Source organism: Eschscholzia californica, unplaced genomic scaffold, assembly GCF_041429995.1.
Source record: "Eschscholzia californica isolate CP2 unplaced genomic scaffold, dmEscCali1.0.p SCAF_4, whole genome shotgun sequence".
Taxonomy (NCBI): Eukaryota; Viridiplantae; Streptophyta; class Magnoliopsida; order Ranunculales; family Papaveraceae; genus Eschscholzia; species Eschscholzia californica.
The window spans coordinates 5,057,418-5,078,449 of record NW_028238461.1 but is presented as its reverse complement, the minus strand read 5'-3'; the positions used below and the strand labels follow the sequence as shown (position 1 = coordinate 5,078,449).

Here is a 21,032-nt window from a genome sequence, read left to right as displayed (position 1 = left end):
TTAAATAATTGTTCTATTTACAAAATAAAGTTATTATTTGCATTATTTCTCAAATAGCCCCCAACTTTGTCGCGCAGCTTCCTGCCTATCCCCTATTTTATAAAAAAACGTCCAGATGACCCCCTTTTAAATTTTCGTTATAACTCCGTTAACCAGTCATCATTTCTCTCTCCTTCATCTCATCACCTCTCTGTGCCACCTCATCGTCTTCGACGGCAAAGGTCGTCGACCGACTGATTTTCCGGTCGGCGACTTTCAAACATTAAAAAAATTTCTTTTTTTCCCTCTCCTCACTCTCTCTCTAAAAAAATTCTCTAGATCTGGTTCACCATGAACTAGATCTAGGTCTGAAAAGGTCTAAACAGACCTAGATTGGTTCATGTTGAACCATATTTAGAGAGAGAAGAAAAAGAGTATTTTTTTAATGGTTGAAGGTTGTCGGTCGAAAAATTGACCGGTCGACGACCTTTGCCGGTGAAAACAATGAGGTGGCAGAGAGAGGTGATGAGATGGAGGAGAGAGAAATGATGACTGGTTAACAGACTTATAACGAAAATTCAAAAGGGGGCTATTTAAATATTTTTCATAAAATAGGGGGCTATGCAGGAAGCTGGACACAAAATTGGGGGCTATTTGAGAAATAACCAAATAATAACTTTATTTTGTAAATAGAACAATTATTTAAAAAGATTTATAGCAAAAAAGTTGGGGGCTAGGTTTCAATTAAGATAAATTAATTGAAATCTAACCAATAAAGCTCAATCTTTAATTAATTGAAAAATTGAAAGGCCATCCACAACTATTCAGAAATAGGAGCAAAAGTTGGGGCCAAATTTGAAATCGGACCTAAAGTTGGGTTGGAATTTTTTATTAGTTGTGGTAATGGCAACATTTTAGAGAAGACAAAAAAGACTATCTTGGGGTTTATTTTTCGACCGCTCTCTATTTGTGTTGTAGTCTCTTAATCTCTCGCTCTTTCTCTAGGCAGAAACCAGTCGTCATCCATTTATTGACTCCATCTCTTTCACACTATATAGAGAGTTTCTGTCATGAGACCCTCGATTAAGGTTTTTGATAATCCTCTCGAGGGTGAGAGATAGCACGCTACAGAGGGAGAGGGAAATTAGTAGAAGGTGGTGGTGGTGGTGAAGTAAAAAATATGACAATATAAATAGAGATAAGGGGGTTTTGTTAAAAAGAAATCAAGTTTTGAATTAAGAATATAATTTTTGGGTTCCTAATCCAAAAATCTGCACCTAAACACACATTTAGTCCACCCTAATATTAATATAGGATTTTAAGCCAAAATAATTATTATAATGGATATTTAGTCCAAATTGACCAATCTCTATAGAAAAAACAGATTTTTATCATTTCTATTTAATCATAATACACGTTATAACCTTTTATATAAGAAAAAAATTCATTTTTGAAAATCAATCCGTAAAATTCTCTTTCTTTTTTTCTCAGATTTTTTCGATTGATTTCAAACTTAGTATCTGTTTCGCAATATACACATTATTTAATATAAATTACGTACATTTCTACAACAAAACACATTTCGTATAGTTAAAGTATGTCTAAATGTCAAAGTTACAGTGTTTTTCTGTTTATTAATTCTTGTTTTGTTTCATAAATAACGTGTTATTTAATGTTAAAGTTTCATAGTTTGTTTCTTTTTTTTTTATGTGTGTCGTACATAACACATTATGCATCAACAATGTTTCTTCCAAAAGAGAAAATGACTAAAATCATTTTTTCTGAGAAGATTGGACCATAATTCGTTTTTTAATTTTATTTTGGGCCTAAAACCCGTGGACCCATTAGAATATCCATATAAGCTTGTGTTCCCACAAAATGGTTGAAAGTTCATCGTGTCCTTTTTTAAATTTTATATTTACAGTCCTTTCATGTCATCTAGCAACGACCAATGACTAAAAGGAATCACCAAGCAACCTGTGTGTATTTTTACTCCTTTGATTATATGACGTTGTCTTACTTGTCGATTAAGAAATTTAAACTGGTAGTAGATTATTTTCATAAACTAGAATAGTTCTTATTTTTCTGATGTCGTATTAATAAAATAGTTCTCATAGTATACGTTTGAAACCCAAAATAAATGAGAAATTCCTAATATAAAAAAATAAAACGGGTCCACTAGTCTTTGGTGCAGTGGTTGAACTCTCCTTTTAAGTCTATGAAGTCGTGGGATCGAGTCTCGGTGGAAGCAGTTTGCCATCATGATTTATTCCATGTAATTTAAGCTATAAATAAAATAAAAAATGAAATAAATTTGCAGACTTTAAGTCTTTTTCATGTTGTTGGGTTTTAAGTCTCTTTCATTTATGGTTTGATTAGGCGGTTAATGTGCGTATCACATCTTCACGATGTATCAATGCCTTGTAACGACTAACGTAAATCACAGTTATTTGATTCAAGAATAAATATAACATCTTTCTTTCACATACTTGGGGAATTGTTAAAAGTAGAGCCAAAACCATACCATCAATGTGGCAAGTGGGAAAATGAAGCAGAATACCAAATTACCATAACCAATGGGTCCCTCGGCAAAAAATCCAAAATATAAAATAAATTGGGCTCAAGGTCAAAACCTAATGTAAAAGAAGTTAAAGTCTATTTTTTTTAATATTTATTTTTGTCTCGTACAAATATAAAAAATGTATCACTAATGTGTCGATTGGTTTGTGGATGTATAGATATGTGTAAGACCAGGTTTGTTTTGTACACAAACCAAACGGCGTAAACTTCAATAGTAGAAATATAGAGTTGTCTACGTTTTGTATAATGCAATAAGATAACGATTTTGTGCAAAAATAATTTTTTCTGGTGAATCCCCAGAATTGGTATATACAAAAGTTATTTGTTCGGTACATTTTAAAATTTGTAATATTTTTTGAACTTTTAGCTTATTTTTGTGTTGATAGTAGATTTATTTTGCTGTTTTCGTTTTCTTTTTTGAGAAATCGACTACGATCTTTAGTCGTTACAAGACATTGATACATCGTGGAGATGTGATAAGCACGGTAACCGCCTAATTAAAATCATTAATGAAAGAGGCTTAAAATCCGACAACATGAAAGAGACGTAAAGCCTGACGAAACTGCTTCTAACGAGATTCGATCTCACGATCTCGTGGACTTAGGAGGGGGCGCCCATCCACTGCCCCAAAGAGTGGTGGACGTCTTGAATTGGTGTTAGGGTCCATATTTTGGACCTCCCTTATTTTGTAACCAATTTTGGCCAATTAATACAAGTTAAGACGTTTTCAATTCAAGTTGTAGCATGTCACCTAATCCGTCACCCAAACGGCCAGACCATCTAAGGCCAAACCCACTAACTTTACTTGATTACCCCTGGCTGTTGTTGGTATCATACTGTTACCACACTTTTGGTTGGGTACCCATGAAAAATACCCAACTTTTTTTTTTGTAGAGTGTGAAAAATACCCAACTTAACATGGGAAAGAAGGTTGCCCGATTGGGGTGGTATGGGTTCCCATTTTGCATAATTTTTTTTATTTGGTTTAATATATAAAATCTAGAATCTAATATTAAAACATTATGTGTAGCTGAATTACCAATGGTTTGACGTGGATCGCATACAACGATTGAAAAATACTAGTTCGTTCTTGATTCAATATCGAATAAGCATAATTCAACTTGGTTCATGACAAATATTTAGTGATCTAGTTTCATCGAGTCTGAATCATAGCAAAATCCCAAATACTCACAGAAAATAAGCTAGTCACGTGCTTCCAACAACTTGATTAAACTTATTGATGTAAGTCGAGAATGATACTATATGGTGTGAAGAAAAGAAACACGTATAAATATATACATTTGGAATAACAGGTCAGGAGAGAGTCCAATAAATCCAATCAAATTTACTTTAAAATTTATGATTATTGAATTTTTACCTCCCCTTCAATTCAAATTTGGAACTTAGAGAATGAATATCAATAATGGAGAGTGAAATGAAATACACTATTATATGGAGTACCGACCTGAGGATGCCGATTGTCCGAGCTTCCCAATTTGGACAAAGCCGGCATTAAACTAGTTGTCAGCTGACGTGAACAACAATGTAGTGTCAGTTTGGTAATTTAGTTCAAAATTAAGGGTAAACCTAAATAAAAGTATCCAGGGACCCTCTTAAATAGATTCAGCTGAAACTTAAAAGTCTTTCTCTCTCTAAACTTTCTCACTCCTCTCTCTCTCTCTCTGTCTCTCTTTCTTCCTCCAGAACTCCGATTTGATCTAATCGAAGCTTTAGATCGGAAAATGGGAGAAGAGAAGGGAAAGCCATCAGGTGTTTGGACTACTGTCAAACCTTTCGCAAATGGAGGAATCTCTGGAATGCTCGCTACCTGCGTCATCCAACCAGTTGACATGATCAAGGTCGGCTATTCATTTCCGATCTCATCTGTTATTTCTCCGGTTCTATCAACAAATCTTTTTCTTTCTTTTTTGAAATCGAGCTATATTTGTTTGATTTCTTACTCTCAGATTATAGTTCCTCTGTATCTGTCTTCAAATTTTAAAATAACGAGAAAAGTTAGGTTTAGTTGGAAGATCTAATGTCTTTTAGTTAGGAGGAATTGATTCTAAGATTATCACAATGTATTTCAGGTGAGGATTCAACTAGGTCAGGGATCAGCTGTTCAGGTGACGAAAAATATGCTTCGTGAAGAAGGCTTTGGCGCTCTCTACAAGGTATTCTTCAACTAATAATGATACTTGATTTGAAAATGAATGAGATTCTAGATCTATTTAATTCAATATCTTGTTTTGAACCAAAAATTTTCTTTTGAATCGGTGGTTGATCAATCAGATATCTGTTTATGATATCTTAATTGTATTTGTGATTAATAACTAGTATCAAGAGTTGGAATTGGGGCAGGAATAACACAATTAATATGTATGAGATCTTATCTATGAGAAAATTTTCACAGAGTAATTGTTAGATCTAGTTACTTGATCTTTTAGTAATTAAGTTTAAGAGAAATACAAGTATGGATAATCAACATGAGTAAATGACACATGATCTTCAAAGATAATAAAAGATTTCAATTCTTTGGATCAGAGGAGATACAACATTAATAATGTATTTTCTTTCCAAAGAATGTTGAAACCATTTTTTCCTTTTGAGGAGGTGATCACAAACATCCAAATAAATCTTTGGAAGTTAGTATCTAGTGTTCTAGTGATTGCAAAGAATGTACTTTTGTTCGTTTGACATTGTAAAAAGTGGTAAAGCACGAGTTCATTGAATCTCATACTATTTAGTTATCTATTACCGAGGCATCAATTGTGGTGTTTCTTTGCTTTGAGTGCTTTTTCCTCAACTTCTACTTAAGCACTCCATAGAGTGAAGAGTTGGAAAAACTTTATGTACCACCTAAGGCATCAAATGTGTAATTTGCTTAATGAGCTTCATTTTTATGTTATTTTAATTATGATAGATCTGGATCTTAGATATGCCTCTAGTTTATCAGGATGGTCAAATACTTTCTTTGCACTTATGTACCACCTAAACTCAGTCAATAGTAGTTGGTATTCTACATCAAGTAGTTGTCAACCCGAAGTGAATAGCACTCGATGAAACTACTTACTTTCGTGCTTTGGCATGATAAAAATTTGACTAAAACTGACCAGAACATTTTTTGTATCAAAGAAATGGAGTTATACTTTTCCAGCAAGGATAAGGACTGAGAAAATAAAATGAGGAAAACGCCCAATTATGTGGGCGACTTAGATTGGGGCACGAAATACCTTCAACAGAACAACTCTAATATGGCTCACCCTCATTTTCTAATTTGCGTGTAATGTGATTTCAAGCAAATTTGGACACGTTTCAAGATTATTGAAGCTGCATATGTAGTAAAATGCGAAATGTATTTGACTTGGGGAAAAGTCAAAGTAGGATTTGAATGAACTGAAGAGTCACACCCAGATTCTTCTTGGATAATTTTAAGTTACACGTTTATTATTTACAATTATAGTTTTAATTTGTAAGTGTCCCTCTTTTGACAATTTTGGGTGGCTGTACCCAGACTCTGTTCTTTAATCATCTCTTGTTGTTTTCTCTTTGTTAGTATTTTCCTCCACACGTCAGCATAAGCCAAATTTAACTGTTTCTTTTTATTTTATCTTAAATCTAATATAATTATTATTGGCCAGGGCCTGTCAGCTGGACTACTTAGGCAAGCTACATATACAACTGCACGTCTTGGAACGTTCAGGTATGGTTTTATTTGCCTTCAAGTACTAAAGGGAACTCAAATTATCTGCTCAATTCTTGATAAAATTTTCTTCTGTCATTTTTAGAATACTGACAAATAAAGCAATTGCTGCAAATGATGGGAAGCCCTTACCACTGTATCAAAAAGCTCTATGCGGTCTCACAGCTGGAGCAATTGGTGCAACTGTTGGTAGTCCAGCAGATTTAGCTCTAATCCGTATGCAGGCTGATGCAACTCTACCAGTTGCACAACGCCGAAACTACACAAATGCATTTCATGCACTCTCTCGTATAGCTGGAGATGAAGGAGTTTTGGCACTCTGGAAAGGTGCTGGTCCAACTGTAGTGAGAGCTATGGCATTGAATATGGGAATGCTTGCTTCATATGATCAAAGTGTTGAGCTGTTCAAGGATTCTCTTGGTTTCGGGGAACTTAGTACAGTTGTCGGTAAGCTACTAAACAAAATCTTCCTTTAAGTATAGTATATAACTTGTTTTGTCCTGGTTATCTCATGTTAGTTCGAAACTCCAAATACATAACTTTTATCACTGGTCATACCTCATAACTTAACGATGTCGGCCGATTATGACATTCATTTGAGAGCATTTGACAAACTTCCTTCTTTGTTTGCAGGAGCAAGTGCTGTTTCTGGATTCTTTGCTGCTGCTTGCAGTTTACCATTTGATTATGTTAAAACTCAAATACAGAAAATGCAGCCTGATGCACAAGGGAAATTACCGTATAGCGGTTCTTTTGATTGTGCCATGAAAACTCTTAAAGCTGGAGGACCTTTCAAATTCTACACAGGTTTTCCTGTTTACTGTATCAGGATTGCCCCTCATGTCATGGTGAGTATTTGTTTTTCGCGTGTATGTATATATATATATATATATATATATATATATATATATATATATATATATGTTCTATTGTAAGCCGTACTTAAATTTGAGATTCCATTATTTGGTTCTTTTGTTAATTTTACAAATTTATGAGTTTGCAGATGACATGGATTTTCCTGAACCAAATCCAGAAGGTCCAAAAGAATATTGGTTTGTAGAGTTCTGGGGGAAAGAATTCTTCATCAAGTTGGTGTTTTCAGGTTCAGTTGTGGTAATTAAGGCTTATTAAAAACACTATTTACCGTGATCAATTTTTTTCGCTTAGAGAAGTATGATTTGATAAGATCTAATAAAACCATTGAGGGGGTGATAGAAAAACACAACTCATAATTTTCAACCATTTTTAAATCTTCTGTTTTTTTTAGAGGGGTTTCTTTTGTTACAGTAGAGAAACCATAACATTTAAAGTTATCGGCGGATTAATTGGGCATTTGTTAAGTGGTCTAAATTCTGAATGAGTTGATCTCAATCTTGATTTATGATATGTAAAACCCTAAACTAATTCCTTTTTTTTTTCCTTTCTAAGATTTTGCTACACAAATTTGTACTTTTATTGTGAATGTTGTATTGTTTGGTTTGGTATTCTGAGATAAGCTTTCATGGAACTAACTTTTGTCAGGTGAAATGATGAAATAAAAGATTCCTCTTTGCCTCCCAAAAACAAATGTTAAACTAGTTAAGATGTGACTTCATCGTTTTCTTGCTAGTATTTTGACTTCTTGTTAGATTTAGAGGCACACTACAAAACGGAGGGGCTTTAGTTACGATCCTTTTGTTACGGACTGAGCATGTCATAGCTACTGGTCAACATTTGTTATGGATTTTTATTAGTCGTAGCAGATGCCAATCAATAGCTACAAACGTCGTGTGCACTTGCTACACTTGGGCCCGTGCCAGATGTGTCGGACATTTTTTGAAAGTTGAAAATGTCTTTTTGCTACGGGGTATTGGGCATAACGAATGACGAGCATTTGCTACGAACAATACATAGTTATTGGTTAAAAGTAGTAGCAAATGTTGATGAAATTTGGGGGAAACAATTGCGTCGAAAATTTGAGCTGCGCGGTAAAGGGGCAAAAAATTTGGGGTTCACCGGGTAAAAGACACAAAATTAAGTGTTTATATTACCCAAATCAGTTCAGAAAGAAGAAAACACGAGAAGACCTAGCCCTATTTTCATTCTTTCTTTGTTTTATTCATATTGTGTTCCATATTTATTGATTATAAGAGGTCAACAACCAGGGGAGGTTGGAGGACTAAAACATTATAATAGTACTTGTTACAAATTTTTTGTTATAGCCCACGTGGTAATAAATAGTTTCAAACAGACATTAACAAAAATTAAAGGGTTATTTTTCAAATAGCCCACAACTTTGTGACCAGTTTCCTGCCTAGCCCTTACTTTATCAATAATTCTCATATGGCCTCTTTTTTTTTTTTTTAGTTACCGTTAACCAATCATCTTTTATCTCTCTTCCATCTCATCGCCTCTCTCTGCCACTCTAGTGATATATCGCCACATATGTCGCAAGCAGCTTCCATTTACTTGTCTTTTTGTTGAACTTAACTTCCATTTACTTGAGATAGATAACTTCCATTCACTTGGACTTGGTTGTGTGCTCTAAAATAGCAAAAGGTCAGTCGATTTTAAATCTTCTATTTAGTATAGTCGGTCGTGATTTATGGTATAAATAATAGCCTAGCGTTACGACCTCAGCTGATGTGTTTAGCTGGCTTTTGACGATCTTTTGACTACATGGCCCTGATGTGTGTAGCTGGCTTTTGACGATCTTTTGACTACCATTAAGGCCATGTTTGGGAAAATTTTGACGTCTGGAAATAGATCCCATCACCAAGAATCACATCTTAAAATGATATTTAGGACACATGGTTGCATTAGGAATCACCTTCTGTGAGGAATATTGTTCCTCAAAAGAGAATTCAACATCATGGAGTGATATTCATTTTCATAATTCTGGACAAAATTAATTTCTGCCGACCATATTTCTGATTAAACCAAACAATATAATTAGATACCACGAAATATTACATTATAGGATTGCTAGTTTGATTAGCTTATTTTACACATCGTAAACATGACCTAAGAATTTAAGTTGAGTTGTTTGGACGTATATGTGTTTTTGCGATCCTCATTTTGTATGCTCCAGACGCATCGGACTTTTGCACTCTTACTAAGAGAATTATGCAAAAAATCTGCATTAGATATTTTGTTGGACTCCTAAATTCTAAATTTACCAGTCATAAAATAAATATGAACTAAGAATTCATACTCGGATGATGCAAATCAGACAATTGAGTAAAACAGACTAACATCACCTTGCAGTTACCCGCTATAGATGAGACATTCAATGAATCATTGCCTAATAAAAAGTGCCGTCGAAACTATTTGAATCAGATTAAAAGTTAAAAGAGTACTTAAACATATAAAAATGATCAGAGACAGACCACAATCCCATTTTAATTGCTGTAGGGTTCTAACACTAAAACTGGTTTTAGCTGTTTTATATTAACTAAAACACAAACAGCAGAAGCCTGTGATTTTGTCCATTACGATAAGAGTTCATAACGATAAGCCAGAGAGAGACTCATGAAGCATTCAAAACCCTAGTGCCATTCTACCCTCTCAACCAGGTGTTTCGATATGATGAGTTGTCACGCAGAGATGCATCGTGGGGTTTGTACTCCATTACATAGCTGTTGGGAAGCTTCAGTTGTCTCTTTATTGCATCTCTTAGGGCCATCACAGCCTAGTTAGAGAGGAAAAAAAACAAAGGAAATATCATTACAATAATCAAATATCATGCCATAGCAAGATCCATTCCAATCTTGCAAGTAATAGAGTTCATAAAGGATATCGGCAAAAAGAACCCAGATGACAGCTTCTTAAATTGGTTTAGGAAATTAGCTATTGAATATAATCCTGACAATGGCTAGGAATCGTCAAAAGATTAAGACAGTGTTTTTCATTTTGCCATGTGAATTTATCTGTTTTAGCAGGAACTTTAAAATTTGGAATATGTTTCCGTAAATTATGAAATAATGGGAATACATCACATTTCTTCAAATCATAATATAGTTTAGATCCTTAACAAAATGGAACTAAGCTCAATTGATTCTACTAACCTGGTGGTCAGATGCATTACGGTTCCAAACGCTCAGTATGTCCTCATTAAACCGAATAGTCAACACTGCGCCACATATGTCGTCTCCGTAGTCAAGTTGGTCACCAACTAATGCTAGAAGCTGCACCATGCATTCAAATAAGATCATTGTTAACCATCTCAAGGTCATCGCATAATGTTCGTGATAAGTTTCATAACAGAGATATTCGCTAGAGGTAGTCTCGAATCCTTCAGAGAGAACTATACAAAGAATTGTGTTTGGAGAAACAGTAAATCGAAATGGTAAGTAGAAATGCCTGACAGATAATGCTCTCAAAACAGCATTGTCTAAGACAGGTTGTCTCCTATCCTTTAGATGCAAACTATGCAAAGAATTGTCAGCTGACAACTAGTAAGTTAAAGTAAAGCATGAATGACAATATACGTTATTATTTCAACATGAGTTAAGCACAAATCTTAAAGAGCGTCAAAATAACATGTAGACAGAACAATGACAGCGACATTGTGCAAAAATAGACCAAACCGACCAATCCAGACCGAACCAAACATTTGGTACGGTTGTAAATTTCCAAAAACAAACTGGTATGGTTTGGTAAGTGGATGCAGTTTTTAGGAACCATTAAAACCAAACCGAATCTGCGAGATTTCAATTAATATATATAATTACACCTATATATATTCTTGCTTATTTCGACGATCCCCGATACAGAAGAAACAGTTCGGGAATACTAAATATGAGACTATAGAGATGCATTCTATTATCAAAAAAGAGGATTTGGTTCCATATTCGAAGAGCAAAAGAATTTAGGCAAAAACACCAAAAGAAAGTAGATCGATTTTTTTCACTCCCGAGGAAGTATGTATATACATAATAAATATGGTAATATAATGAAGGGTCAAGAATAAAGGTTCCATCTAAGATGATAATCGTTAGTCCCTTATCCTTATTCTTTCACTTCCCCCATGAAAAAAAAAACCAGCCGCACTCCAACCGTCGTCCTCCTTCCTCTCCGACATTTTATTGTTCTTCTCACCGGAGGTCGGCAATCCGGCATCACTTTCAACAGGCCCACAAGTCATCGTTATCCTTCTCCAAAATTTTCTTCGTAACCATATGTTTATGTTCAATTTGATATATATCTCAAGCTCTCATTTAGTGATTCTGTTTCTTAACATGCTATTATGGTGTTCCTCTTTGCCTCTTCTCATGACTTCATTTTTATTTTCAATTTTCCTTCATTAGTTTAGCGGGAGAAGGATGATAAATTGATAATGGATTTGTCATTAATTTTACTTAACCAGTTAACCTAGTAATTACTAATTAGCTTCCAGTTACTTAAAGAAGCGTGTCATGTCAACACTTAATTTGGTAAATCTTTCTCATTTAGTTACTTATTCATAAATCCTACATAAATGCAATTTTTCAAGATGTTAATCTTTTACTTCATAATATTGTAACTAGATATCTTTATGAAATAACTTGTTCGAACAAGATATCTAAACGAAACAAGTAATTTGCATGCACACATAGCTTTGAAGTGTACGAAGTACCTTGGCGGAATTGTAAAACAAAGGTCTTTATTCTACGAATTATCTAGTGAAGACGGGAAAGGCAAACTCGCATCTACGACTTTCAGCATAGAGGCTAGTAGAAGAGCGTCACTTGCTATGACCAACCAAGATGAATTGCCATTTAGTATAGTCGAGGGTGAACATTTAAGGAGGATGAAATCTAGGTATCAAGTACCATCTCGTACCACTATTACATGTGACCATTTGTCTCATTACTTTGAACAAAAGAACATCCTAAGATTTACTTAGTTACTCCTTACTAGTAACCAAGGAGTATGTTTCACAAAAAAAAATTGAAATTCTGGCAAATTGCACACAAAGGAGAGGATGTAGGGAAAGCATTGACTCATATCTATTGATTAAATGGGGTGACTGTTGACTACTATCACAGTTGATACTGTTAGTTTTAGTGACTTGGTTGTAGCACACTTGTCAAAAACAGTAGGAGGTGTCCTCATACGAATATAGAGGATCAAATACTAGAATTTGGGATGTCGTGCAATACGTTGGGTCTTCCCCGGTGAGAACGCACAAACTTTAAACACATGTTGAAAGAGAAAGGATCAAAGAAGATTTTGTGTTTAGATGTTGCAACTAGATGGAACTTAACATATTTAATGTTAGATAGTGCAGAACAGTTTCAAAAGCCATTTGAACGGTTAGAAGTTCAAGATGTTAATTTTTACCGTGAGTTGGTTGAGAAGAAAGGGACTCCTACTAGTGATGATTGGGATGTAGCTCGTGCTTTCATTAAGTTTTAAGATGTCTTTTATGACGCTATTTGAAACTTTCTGGGTCTTGTATAGTTGTATGTAGTATCTTGGAAACCCGTAGGATATTGAGCAGAAGTAATATCCAATTTGATAGAAAGAAATGAGTAAGTAGCCAACTTCATATTTTTAGAATCTCAAGAAAGTCCGAAAACAATTTAGTTTTCCCCTCCCAATTCTTACTTCTTAACCTCTATGAGTATCTAGTCTTACTGAAAAAATTAACAAGAACAAAGTGCAATTTCATATCAATTTTGAGGTTGATGGCTCGGGACCCATATAACAACAGTGGCATTTTATTTTAGTTCTCCTGTTATAGGTGTGGTCCTTAAAATCAATCCTACAACAAAATATTTCTAGTGCCATTGAGCCAGAATAACTCCTAAAGCTTAAAATGCAAGACTTGATTGAATACGTTAAACTGCAAAGAATAACTATAGCTAAAACTGGAACACATAAATCATATTGCTTCAAGATATCTCACTGTAAATTATTGCGAGTACACAAAGTAATGAAAAGAAAAGACTATTTTTCTTACCAAGTCCTCCCAAAATCGACCAGTGACAGCCTTCTTGAACCGTATTATCCATTTTCCACCATTGCAGTTAGCAGAGTCCTGTTCAAATAAAACATACATACACATTCATATGTTTAGAGACAAAAAATTTAGATCTGTTCGTATACTTATTGAATGAAGCTTACAAGAATATTCAGTTATTAACTATTAGAAAATTTAATTGGTCATCGGTACTTACTTCCCACAGTGGTCGAATGCCCTCTTTGAAAAGATGCAAGTCAGTAGGACTTGGCAATGAAGAAGGACGAGCTAAATGGCAGTAACTAACCCAGAAACTTTCAACCTACAAGACAAATCACATTCAAACACATTCATTAAATTGTATATTTTGTAACCACAAATAGGCTAACCCCAGTGCCAAAAAGTTTTACGTCAATTAGGAATAAACTGTATTTTGTATTTCATGAAGAATCATACCGTACTGAATTCTACGAGTTTCTTTATGTTGTCCTCGTATGATGTTTGTGTCCGGACTCCAGGAGTTCGCCGTGTGTACCACAACACAAATTTGTTCTGAAAGTTTGAATCAGAGGATATATCAACAAAACTAAACGGTGATAATCCAATCTTGGAAAGGCAAAAAATTGGGTAATAGAGAAAGCATACATGAAAATTTGGTGATGCGTTTCAACACCATAAACCTATCAAAACCAACTAATCAAATAGGTTTTGAGAAATGAAAATGAAAGAAAGCCAAATTAAGGTGCGATTCAAATAGTTTCACAGCTCATACTTTCGAACCATCACCTAAACTTATCAATGAAAAATCAATATTCAAATCTCAAAATTATGGAGCTAACTCTCGACTCTTTAGAATTCAATTTCATGGTTTCACTGACTAGGTATTAAACTGTAATCTGGAAACCCTAAGAACAAACCTTTCTCTCTCAAATTTGATTCACAACTACTCAAACTGAGTAAAAAAAGTCAATCTAAATGATCTGAGGGTTTCAACAAGTAAACAGTAAACTTAAAAGGAGGAAATCAAACAAACATCATTTCCTCCGATCTTCGAAGAGCTTGAAACTTGAAAGAACAATTTTGTTTAAGAAACTACAAGTATCACTAAAACAACAAATATCGGTGCCCTAATAATCCTGTCTCATCTGAAAAATCGAAATCCTAGAGAAATAGAAACAATCATGAAGAAAAAAAGACAAGAGAAGAGATAGAAAGAGGAAAAAACAACAACCTTCAATGGATGAAGACCAGCTTTGAACTCACGAGCTTGCCTTTCTCTGTCTTCAGCTTCTTTATCAACGTCGTTGATGGCGGCGTCTGCCTGAGAATTCAAAGTCTTGTTATCACTCACCTCTCTTTTGTCTGCGATCTCCATAACCTAATTGAAGAATCAACTCTCTCACTGGAAATAAAATCCCCCTTTTTTACTTTCTCTCTCTCTCTAAATTTGTTCCTTTCAAGTTACGAAGACGAAAGAGAAAGCTTCGTTTCGAAGAATCCGCGAGAAGAAATAGCGGAGCTGGGACTCGTTAGCTGATGGGTTGAATTTTCTGATGATGTAAGCGACGGGATAAGTTCGGACTTGGGATGTCCATTGATTTGATCCAACGGTGGTTGGTGCTTAATATAAAAAGGTTCATCTGCTATAGTTGGACCGTTGGATGTCTAATCTTAAAACAGATCTCAATTCTACCCAAGGATCTCTGTTGATTTCAGAATATTTTCAAATATCTTCCTCATCAAAGGAGATGTTTCAACCTCCTAATTATATTGTAAGTCAATTGCGAAGGAAGGACGAAGTCATTTTGCCACGTGAGTGGTGCCTACAACATGAAGTCTGGTATGTTAAGACTTTAACTTTTGACCCACTGACTTTTCGACTATTTATAATAACAAATCCCAAGAAAGAGAATGTTTTGCAAATAAGTTTTGAGAATGAGAAACAAAAGGAAGTTGACTTATATAAATGTACTAATGCCTAGTGTTGGGATGAAATTTGATAGTGTTGATGACGTCTACAAATATTTTCTTTACTTACGTAAGAAAATAGGATATTTAGTGAGGAAGAAATCGCAAAAGAGATATCTTGCAATTTTAAGATATGTTACCATATCATGTGACATAAATGGGATAAATAAAAGTTCAAGAAGGAATCCCGTTTCACTGAAAAAGTGGGTGGACATGGATTAGAGATGGAGATTGTGGTGTTACTTGTGTTTTTCTTTTTGAGAATCTAATCTCTCATTGAAAATTCTCCACCTTTATGGAGATAGGGAATAAACATATCGTGTTATAAACGGCTCGTGGGGTGGGGACTACGTGCAGCGCGTGGGCGGGTGCCTATGGTCACCTAAGGGCTCGGGTGCCTCTGAGTGACCGTGGACAGGTTCAGCTCACGGAAGAATTCCCCCACTCGTTCGGGTGCCTATGGTCATCTAAAGGGCCTCGGGTGCCCGTGTATATGAACTCCTTATGTCGTGCATACAGGCTCCAGCCGTGACAAGTCTGGGAACCCAAAGCCCCATGGTTTAATGATATTTTTGTATCATCTCCTCTTTCCGACTACCACCACCTCCTCTTTCTCGGACTGAGACCTAACCATGGTTTCACCGAGAGAGAGAGAAAGAGATCCGAGAGAGGAAATAATGGTGGTTGAAAAATTTGAATAAAATCCTCTGTTTTCCTTTAAGTTTGAACCTGAAATTTTCATTCTGGCCTTTATTCACTATGTAGTATTTGGGCCATGTTGAATGTATTGGTTCGTGGAGTTCATGTCAAAAAAAACATAACCAACATAAAAATATCAAGTAATGAAATCAGATCAAGAAACAAGATATAAAGAACAAATTTTTTTTATTAAGAAACAAATGAATCACAAAGTAATCCCTCTCTGAAAAGTAATTACCCAATGAACCATAACCTCCTTCTCAATAAGATCCATCATACTCATCATCATCGTCACACATCAATCACACCAAAAAAAACAAATACTATAACTTCATCTTCAAATCTCATTAGATCTGCTAGAGATCTAACAATGAACATCTATAAGATGAAGAAATATATAGAGAGAGAAAAAGAATGTAAAGGTAGAAAGAGAGAGAGAAAAATAAATCCTTTTCTATCTACAAGATATGGTATCAGTAGATCTATAAGAAGAAACCGAAGGCAACGGCAGCTAATGAAGCAAAAGCAGCAGGAACGAAAGCGGATGCATCTGAGGTAGGGCTTGGTGCTGGTGCTTCAACAGCAGCTGCTACATTTTGGATGGTAGAAACAGCCATGATCATGGCGATAACTACGAGGCAAACTCTCATCTTCATTGATTCCATTTCTTGGATTGGTTTAGAGAGAGAGAGAAAGTTAGATCTGCGAGTTCCTCTTTGTGTAGAGAGAGAGAGAGAAACTAGCAGAGATGATAAAGGGTTTGTGAATGTTAGGGAGAGAGAGATGATTAGGGTTTTATAGAGAAAATGAGAGGGGTGGAGGTTATAATAACGGGTAGTTTCCGAAACGACCGTTTAATCAAGAACGTGTTGCTTTTGGTTATAGGTGGGGGCAGGTAGCTAGCTAGCTGCCCGTTGTTTGACAGGGTGTCTGCCTAATGCTGTGCCATACAGCTGTACCTTTTTGGGTCCCATTTTGTTCTTTACTTTGAAAATTCTAATCACCAGGTCAAGGTCTTTGTTTCTTTACTATTCTAGGGTTTCAGACCGACGACCGACGTACTTAAGGGTAGGGGTGGGAATTGGGCGGTATGGGCGTCCATGGGCACTTGAGGCATCGGGCTGGGCGGGTCGGGCACAAAATTTCAATGGCTATTAGGGTAAGCGGGTTAATTGGGCGGGCAATTTTGAAATTCGCCTTGCTCATTACCCGCCCAAGCCCATTAAGAAGTTCGGGTAATTCGGGTATGGACGGGCGGGTAGCGGGTAATCTCATGACTTGAAAAAAAAATCACTTTTTCCTTTCTTTTTTTTTTATAGAATCTGGAAACACTTTCCTGATTCTAAAGAGACAATGTGAGATTAAAACTAGACGTTATTTGTGTTGTTCCTTTTAGGAATTTAATCTCACATTGAAAACTAATGAAGAATTCTCATGAGATATAATATAAACTTACCCCACTCTTTGTCCCCTCAAAGCCAAAGACTACTTCAGTATTCTACTAAGAATTCTCTTGGGCCATTGCAAAGCAATATATTGGGTTCGTGTGATTTCCCTTAAGCATATTGTTTACCATCTCAACTAAGCTTAACAACATAGACAGCTGGGGCTTCATCAACCCATAAAGTTGATGTAATTTGGTTAGTTATCATTGGGTGAGGTTAAGTGGGTGCGGGCATGGGCGGGTGCGCGGGTGGAAGTTTTAACCCATGCCCGCCCACTAAAATTTGGCGGGCTGGGCGGGTTGTGCCCGAGACCGGCGCGGGCGTCCATGGTCATCGTTGGGTTCGGGTGTCCGTGGGCGGGTTCGGGCTCATGGGTAAAATTCCCACCCCTACTTAAGGGGGTAGTAGTTGTGAATGAGCCCGGTCGGGGGCCGGGAACTTAATTAGTCGGAGCTGACCGGTCAGACTGCTGACTATCGAATTAAATGAACAAAGTGGAGTCATCGGGTGGGTCGGGTCATGCCAATGTTAAGCTTGGGCTACCCGTTGTGGCGTTATCCCACAGTGACCACAGAGCACGAGAGACATTCCGGCAGCCGTTTATACATATACTGGGTTGCCATAAGTAAATAAAATAATATTCTATTAGAAAAATAGATTTTAATTAATTTTAGGAGCGAATATAACAAAATAACAGATAAAATTTTGTCTACGCCACTTAATGCTCTAAAAACGTTTTGTCTATCACCAAAATATCCTGAATTTTTAAAAAATATCTATAAGATATTTGAATGTCCATTGATGTCTATCCATCAACTGACCCCCTCTCCATAAATCAAAACAGTATCTTTTGTGTCGAAAAAATGCATTTTAAAAGAACGTTTGACATGAGCAACTAGAGCCGTTGGTAATCTACATTTGCGGTGCAATATCAACATGACACATATTGTGGAGCTCTTTTGTCTTTCGCAGAAAAGGCTCCAGGGCTAGGCTTGGTTGGGCCCATGAAGCATGTGCAGTGCCACATAAAGGCATGTGAATTGGTATATATGGTTGTTAGACAAATCATACCATATCTCAATAAAATACTTTTTTGGTTTCCCAACATTACTTTTTGAACACAAAAGAGAAAAACAATCAGATATTTTTCTTGCGTTATATCCCGAAACACCCCCTATGTTGTAACCAGCTTCCCGCGTAGCCCGTTACTTCATCGAAAATATCCAGAAGACTCCCTTGTTCAGTTACTGTTAGCTCCCTCTCATCCATCTCATCACCTCTCTCTGCCACATCATCTATCACGCCAACTCATCATCTTCTCCGATAAGGGCGTTGGCAGATCAAAATTTTCGGCGACCTTCATATTAAAAAAAATTCTCTCTCTATCTCTCCACCTAACCTCTCTCTTCTCCGACGAAAGTTTTCGGCTGCAGAATTTTCCGGACGGCGACCTTCAAACGAAAAAAATATATTTCCTCTTCTTCGTCAGAGAAGGGAGAGTTGAGGTAGAGAGAGAGAATCTTTGTTTTTAAGTACGAATGTCGCCGAAAATTTTAACCGGTCGACGATCTTATCGGAGAAGATGATGAATTAGCATGATAGATGACGTGGCATATAGAGGTGATGAGATGGAGGAGAGAGAGCTAACGAACATTTAACGGTCACTGAAAAAGGAGTCTTCTGAGTATTTTTGATAAAATAGGGTCCTACACGGGAAGCTGATCACAAGATAGGGGGCTTTGAAAAATATCCCATTTTTCTTTTACCTAAATTGGCCAAACTTTGAATTTCTTATGGACTTGTGTCAATTATTGTAGCCGACTTCATCTTTCATATAACATGAGTACATTTTTGTAAGTTAAATTCATTGAACTACTCTTATTTTGTACTCTTATTTTGTAAGTTAAGTAACAATCATATTATTGTAGCCGACTTCATCTTTCTTATAACATGAGTACAATTTTTATAAGTTAAATTTCATCAAAAAAAAAAAAAAAAAAGTTAAGTAACAATCATATTCTAATTTTTATTTTTATTTGTCATTGGTGAGTTGAATTATGTCAGACTTTGCTAATCACTTTCTCCTTAACAATGTTCGATTGTTGCTTATTGAAAGTTTTTATTTCTGTTTTGAATACGAGCTTTTAACTTCTTCTCAGATTAGAAGTTTATTTTTTTAATACATACTTTTTATTCCATCGGAATCAGAAGATAATAAAGCAAAAGAAATAATAATACTAAAAGAAGAAATCAAAGAATCATTGAGTCGAATAATCTCTATTCTTAAGGCAATTTTCACCCTTTTACTTATACTAGTAAAATCTTGTGGTTGTCTCAAAGGATAAAACGACGCTATTTTTAAACGTCAGATAGTATGTTTAGTTTCCGAAAGTCTGTCACGAATTTCTGACAAGCTAAATGACTGCTTAAAATTAATATTTATATTTGTGCAAAGTACGCCGCTAAAACGTCTTAAATGTCCACGCGCAAAGTACTCTATAATTCTTCATGTCACTACCTTAATGTACATAGACAAGTTATTAAAAGGATTTTGTGGGATTATCTAGTTCACACTTAGTTAAGTTGAATTACCTATACCACCTAACTTAAAATATTACCCTAATAACTTATATGTTAAGAATTGGTTTAGGTCTTAATTGAAGAACTGAGTAGACGAATCCAATGATCCCTCTAGCTCCTCATTTAGACTACATTTGATACCTCAAAATCATGAAATACGACCCAACTAAAATCTAAGCTTTGATTCTATTCCAACACAAACTTCACATTCTTTTTTCAACAAAAAAAAAAAAACTTCACATTCTTTCAACATTTAGTTTTCACTTTCAGCACGTTTTCATTTGCTATTTTGTTTTCACTTTTAGTTTTTTTCATTATTTTCACCAAATTTCAATACCAATAAGTTTATACTTCCCACACTTTTGACCCATTATAGCTTTTTTTTTTTGTTGAGAACCCATTATAATTAATTCTTACAATTTTCAGTAAGTTTTTGAGGTTGTCAAAGGTACTTTCGAAAAATGACAACAAGTGAGATGTTTTGTAAAGCAATCACACATTGGTGGTGAGATGGAGTGTGGTGCTCCTCTTAAGAGATTAAGCACCCTTTTCTAGTAAGGTCTTTTAAAACCGTGAGGTCCAGGTGTGCCAGAACGGACAATATCACTCGCAGTCCAAAAAGTTGGTCTGCACCATCCTAGAACACGTTATCAGCATGATTCGCTCTACTATGATGTGGTCTTGGGAGGGTGTGTTGCAAAAGCAATCCCACATTGGTGGTCAGATGAAGTGTGGTGCTCCTCTTAAGAGATTAAGCACCATTCCTTAGTGAGGCCTTTTCAAACCGTGAGGCCCAGGTGTGCCAAAACGGACAATATCACGAGCAACTCATAAGGCTGGTCCGCACCATCCTATAACAAGATGTTATTTGAGATATTGAAATGAACAATGATAGGAAAAAAAAAGTGAAGTCTTGCCACAAACCTAAACAAAATCAACTACTATATCTATTTTCAGGTAAACTCCTTGTCTCTTTCAGGTAAACTCCTTGTCTCTTTCTCTCTCTCTTAGTGAGCAATTTATATCATTTTTGGAAATTGAACTTAGTAATTATAAACATGTTCTAAGTTAATGCTATGGATTCTGTTAGATTTACAGTAGTCCATCTATATTGTTGAATTAACAAGCGTCAAAACTGGGAGTAAATAACAAA

General features: G+C 35.6%; 3 protein-coding genes across 3 annotated transcripts; 1 reads left to right on the top strand and 2 right to left on the bottom strand.

Annotated features, from left to right (window-relative positions):
• Positions 1 to 4,178: 4,178 nt before the first annotated feature.
• Positions 4,179 to 7,769, top strand: LOC147541886 (mitochondrial dicarboxylate/tricarboxylate transporter DTC-like). Its single transcript, XM_086636311.1, has 6 exons — positions 4,179 to 4,418; positions 4,650 to 4,733; positions 6,201 to 6,262; positions 6,348 to 6,709; positions 6,896 to 7,110; positions 7,266 to 7,769. Exons 1-6 carry the CDS (start codon positions 4,302 to 4,304, stop codon positions 7,320 to 7,322), a joined length of 897 nt encoding a protein of 298 aa, XP_086492437.1. The 5' UTR covers positions 4,179 to 4,301; the 3' UTR covers positions 7,323 to 7,769.
• Positions 7,770 to 9,477: 1,708 nt separating this feature from the next.
• On the bottom strand, positions 9,478 to 14,745 carry LOC147541885 (eukaryotic translation initiation factor NCBP-like). The gene is made up of 6 exons (XM_086633609.1): positions 14,419 to 14,745; positions 13,644 to 13,739; positions 13,405 to 13,509; positions 13,188 to 13,265; positions 10,309 to 10,428; positions 9,478 to 9,932 (listed from the first exon to the last, which is right to left on the bottom strand). Exons 1-6 carry the CDS (start codon positions 14,560 to 14,562, stop codon positions 9,801 to 9,803), a joined length of 675 nt encoding a protein of 224 aa, XP_086489735.1. The 5' UTR covers positions 14,563 to 14,745; the 3' UTR covers positions 9,478 to 9,800.
• A 1,278-nt stretch (positions 14,746 to 16,023) lies between these two features.
• LOC147541884 (arabinogalactan protein 14-like) lies at positions 16,024 to 16,702 on the bottom strand. Its single transcript, XM_086633607.1, has one exon. It carries the CDS (start codon positions 16,517 to 16,519, stop codon positions 16,337 to 16,339), a length of 183 nt encoding a protein of 60 aa, XP_086489733.1. The 5' UTR covers positions 16,520 to 16,702; the 3' UTR covers positions 16,024 to 16,336.
• Between the last annotated feature and the right edge of the window lie 4,330 nt (positions 16,703 to 21,032).

What these genes read in the sequence shown, in the direction of transcription:
- LOC147541886 (XM_086636311.1), top strand. Translation starts at nt 4,302, where the DNA reads ATGGGAGAAGAGAAGGGAAAGCCATCAGGTGTTTGGACTACTGTCAAA. An exon ending in AACCAGTTGACATGATCAAG is followed by an intron (nt 4,419 to 4,649) that starts GTCGGCTATTCA and finishes AATGTATTTCAG; the next exon opens with GTGAGGATTCAACTAGGTCA. An exon ending in GCACGTCTTGGAACGTTCAG is followed by an intron (nt 6,263 to 6,347) that starts GTATGGTTTTAT and finishes TGTCATTTTTAG; the next exon opens with AATACTGACAAATAAAGCAA.
- LOC147541885 (XM_086633609.1), bottom strand. Translation starts at nt 14,562, where the DNA reads ATGGAGATCGCAGACAAAAGAGAGGTGAGTGATAACAAGACTTTGAAT. An exon ending in CTGGTCTTCATCCATTGAAG is followed by an intron (nt 13,740 to 14,418) that starts GTTGTTGTTTTT and finishes TCAAACTTTCAG; the next exon opens with AACAAATTTGTGTTGTGGTA. An exon ending in GTAATGCATCTGACCACCAG is followed by an intron (nt 9,933 to 10,308) that starts GTTAGTAGAATC and finishes CTCTCTAACTAG; the next exon opens with GCTGTGATGGCCCTAAGAGA.
- LOC147541884 (XM_086633607.1), bottom strand. Translation starts at nt 16,519, where the DNA reads ATGGAATCAATGAAGATGAGAGTTTGCCTCGTAGTTATCGCCATGATC.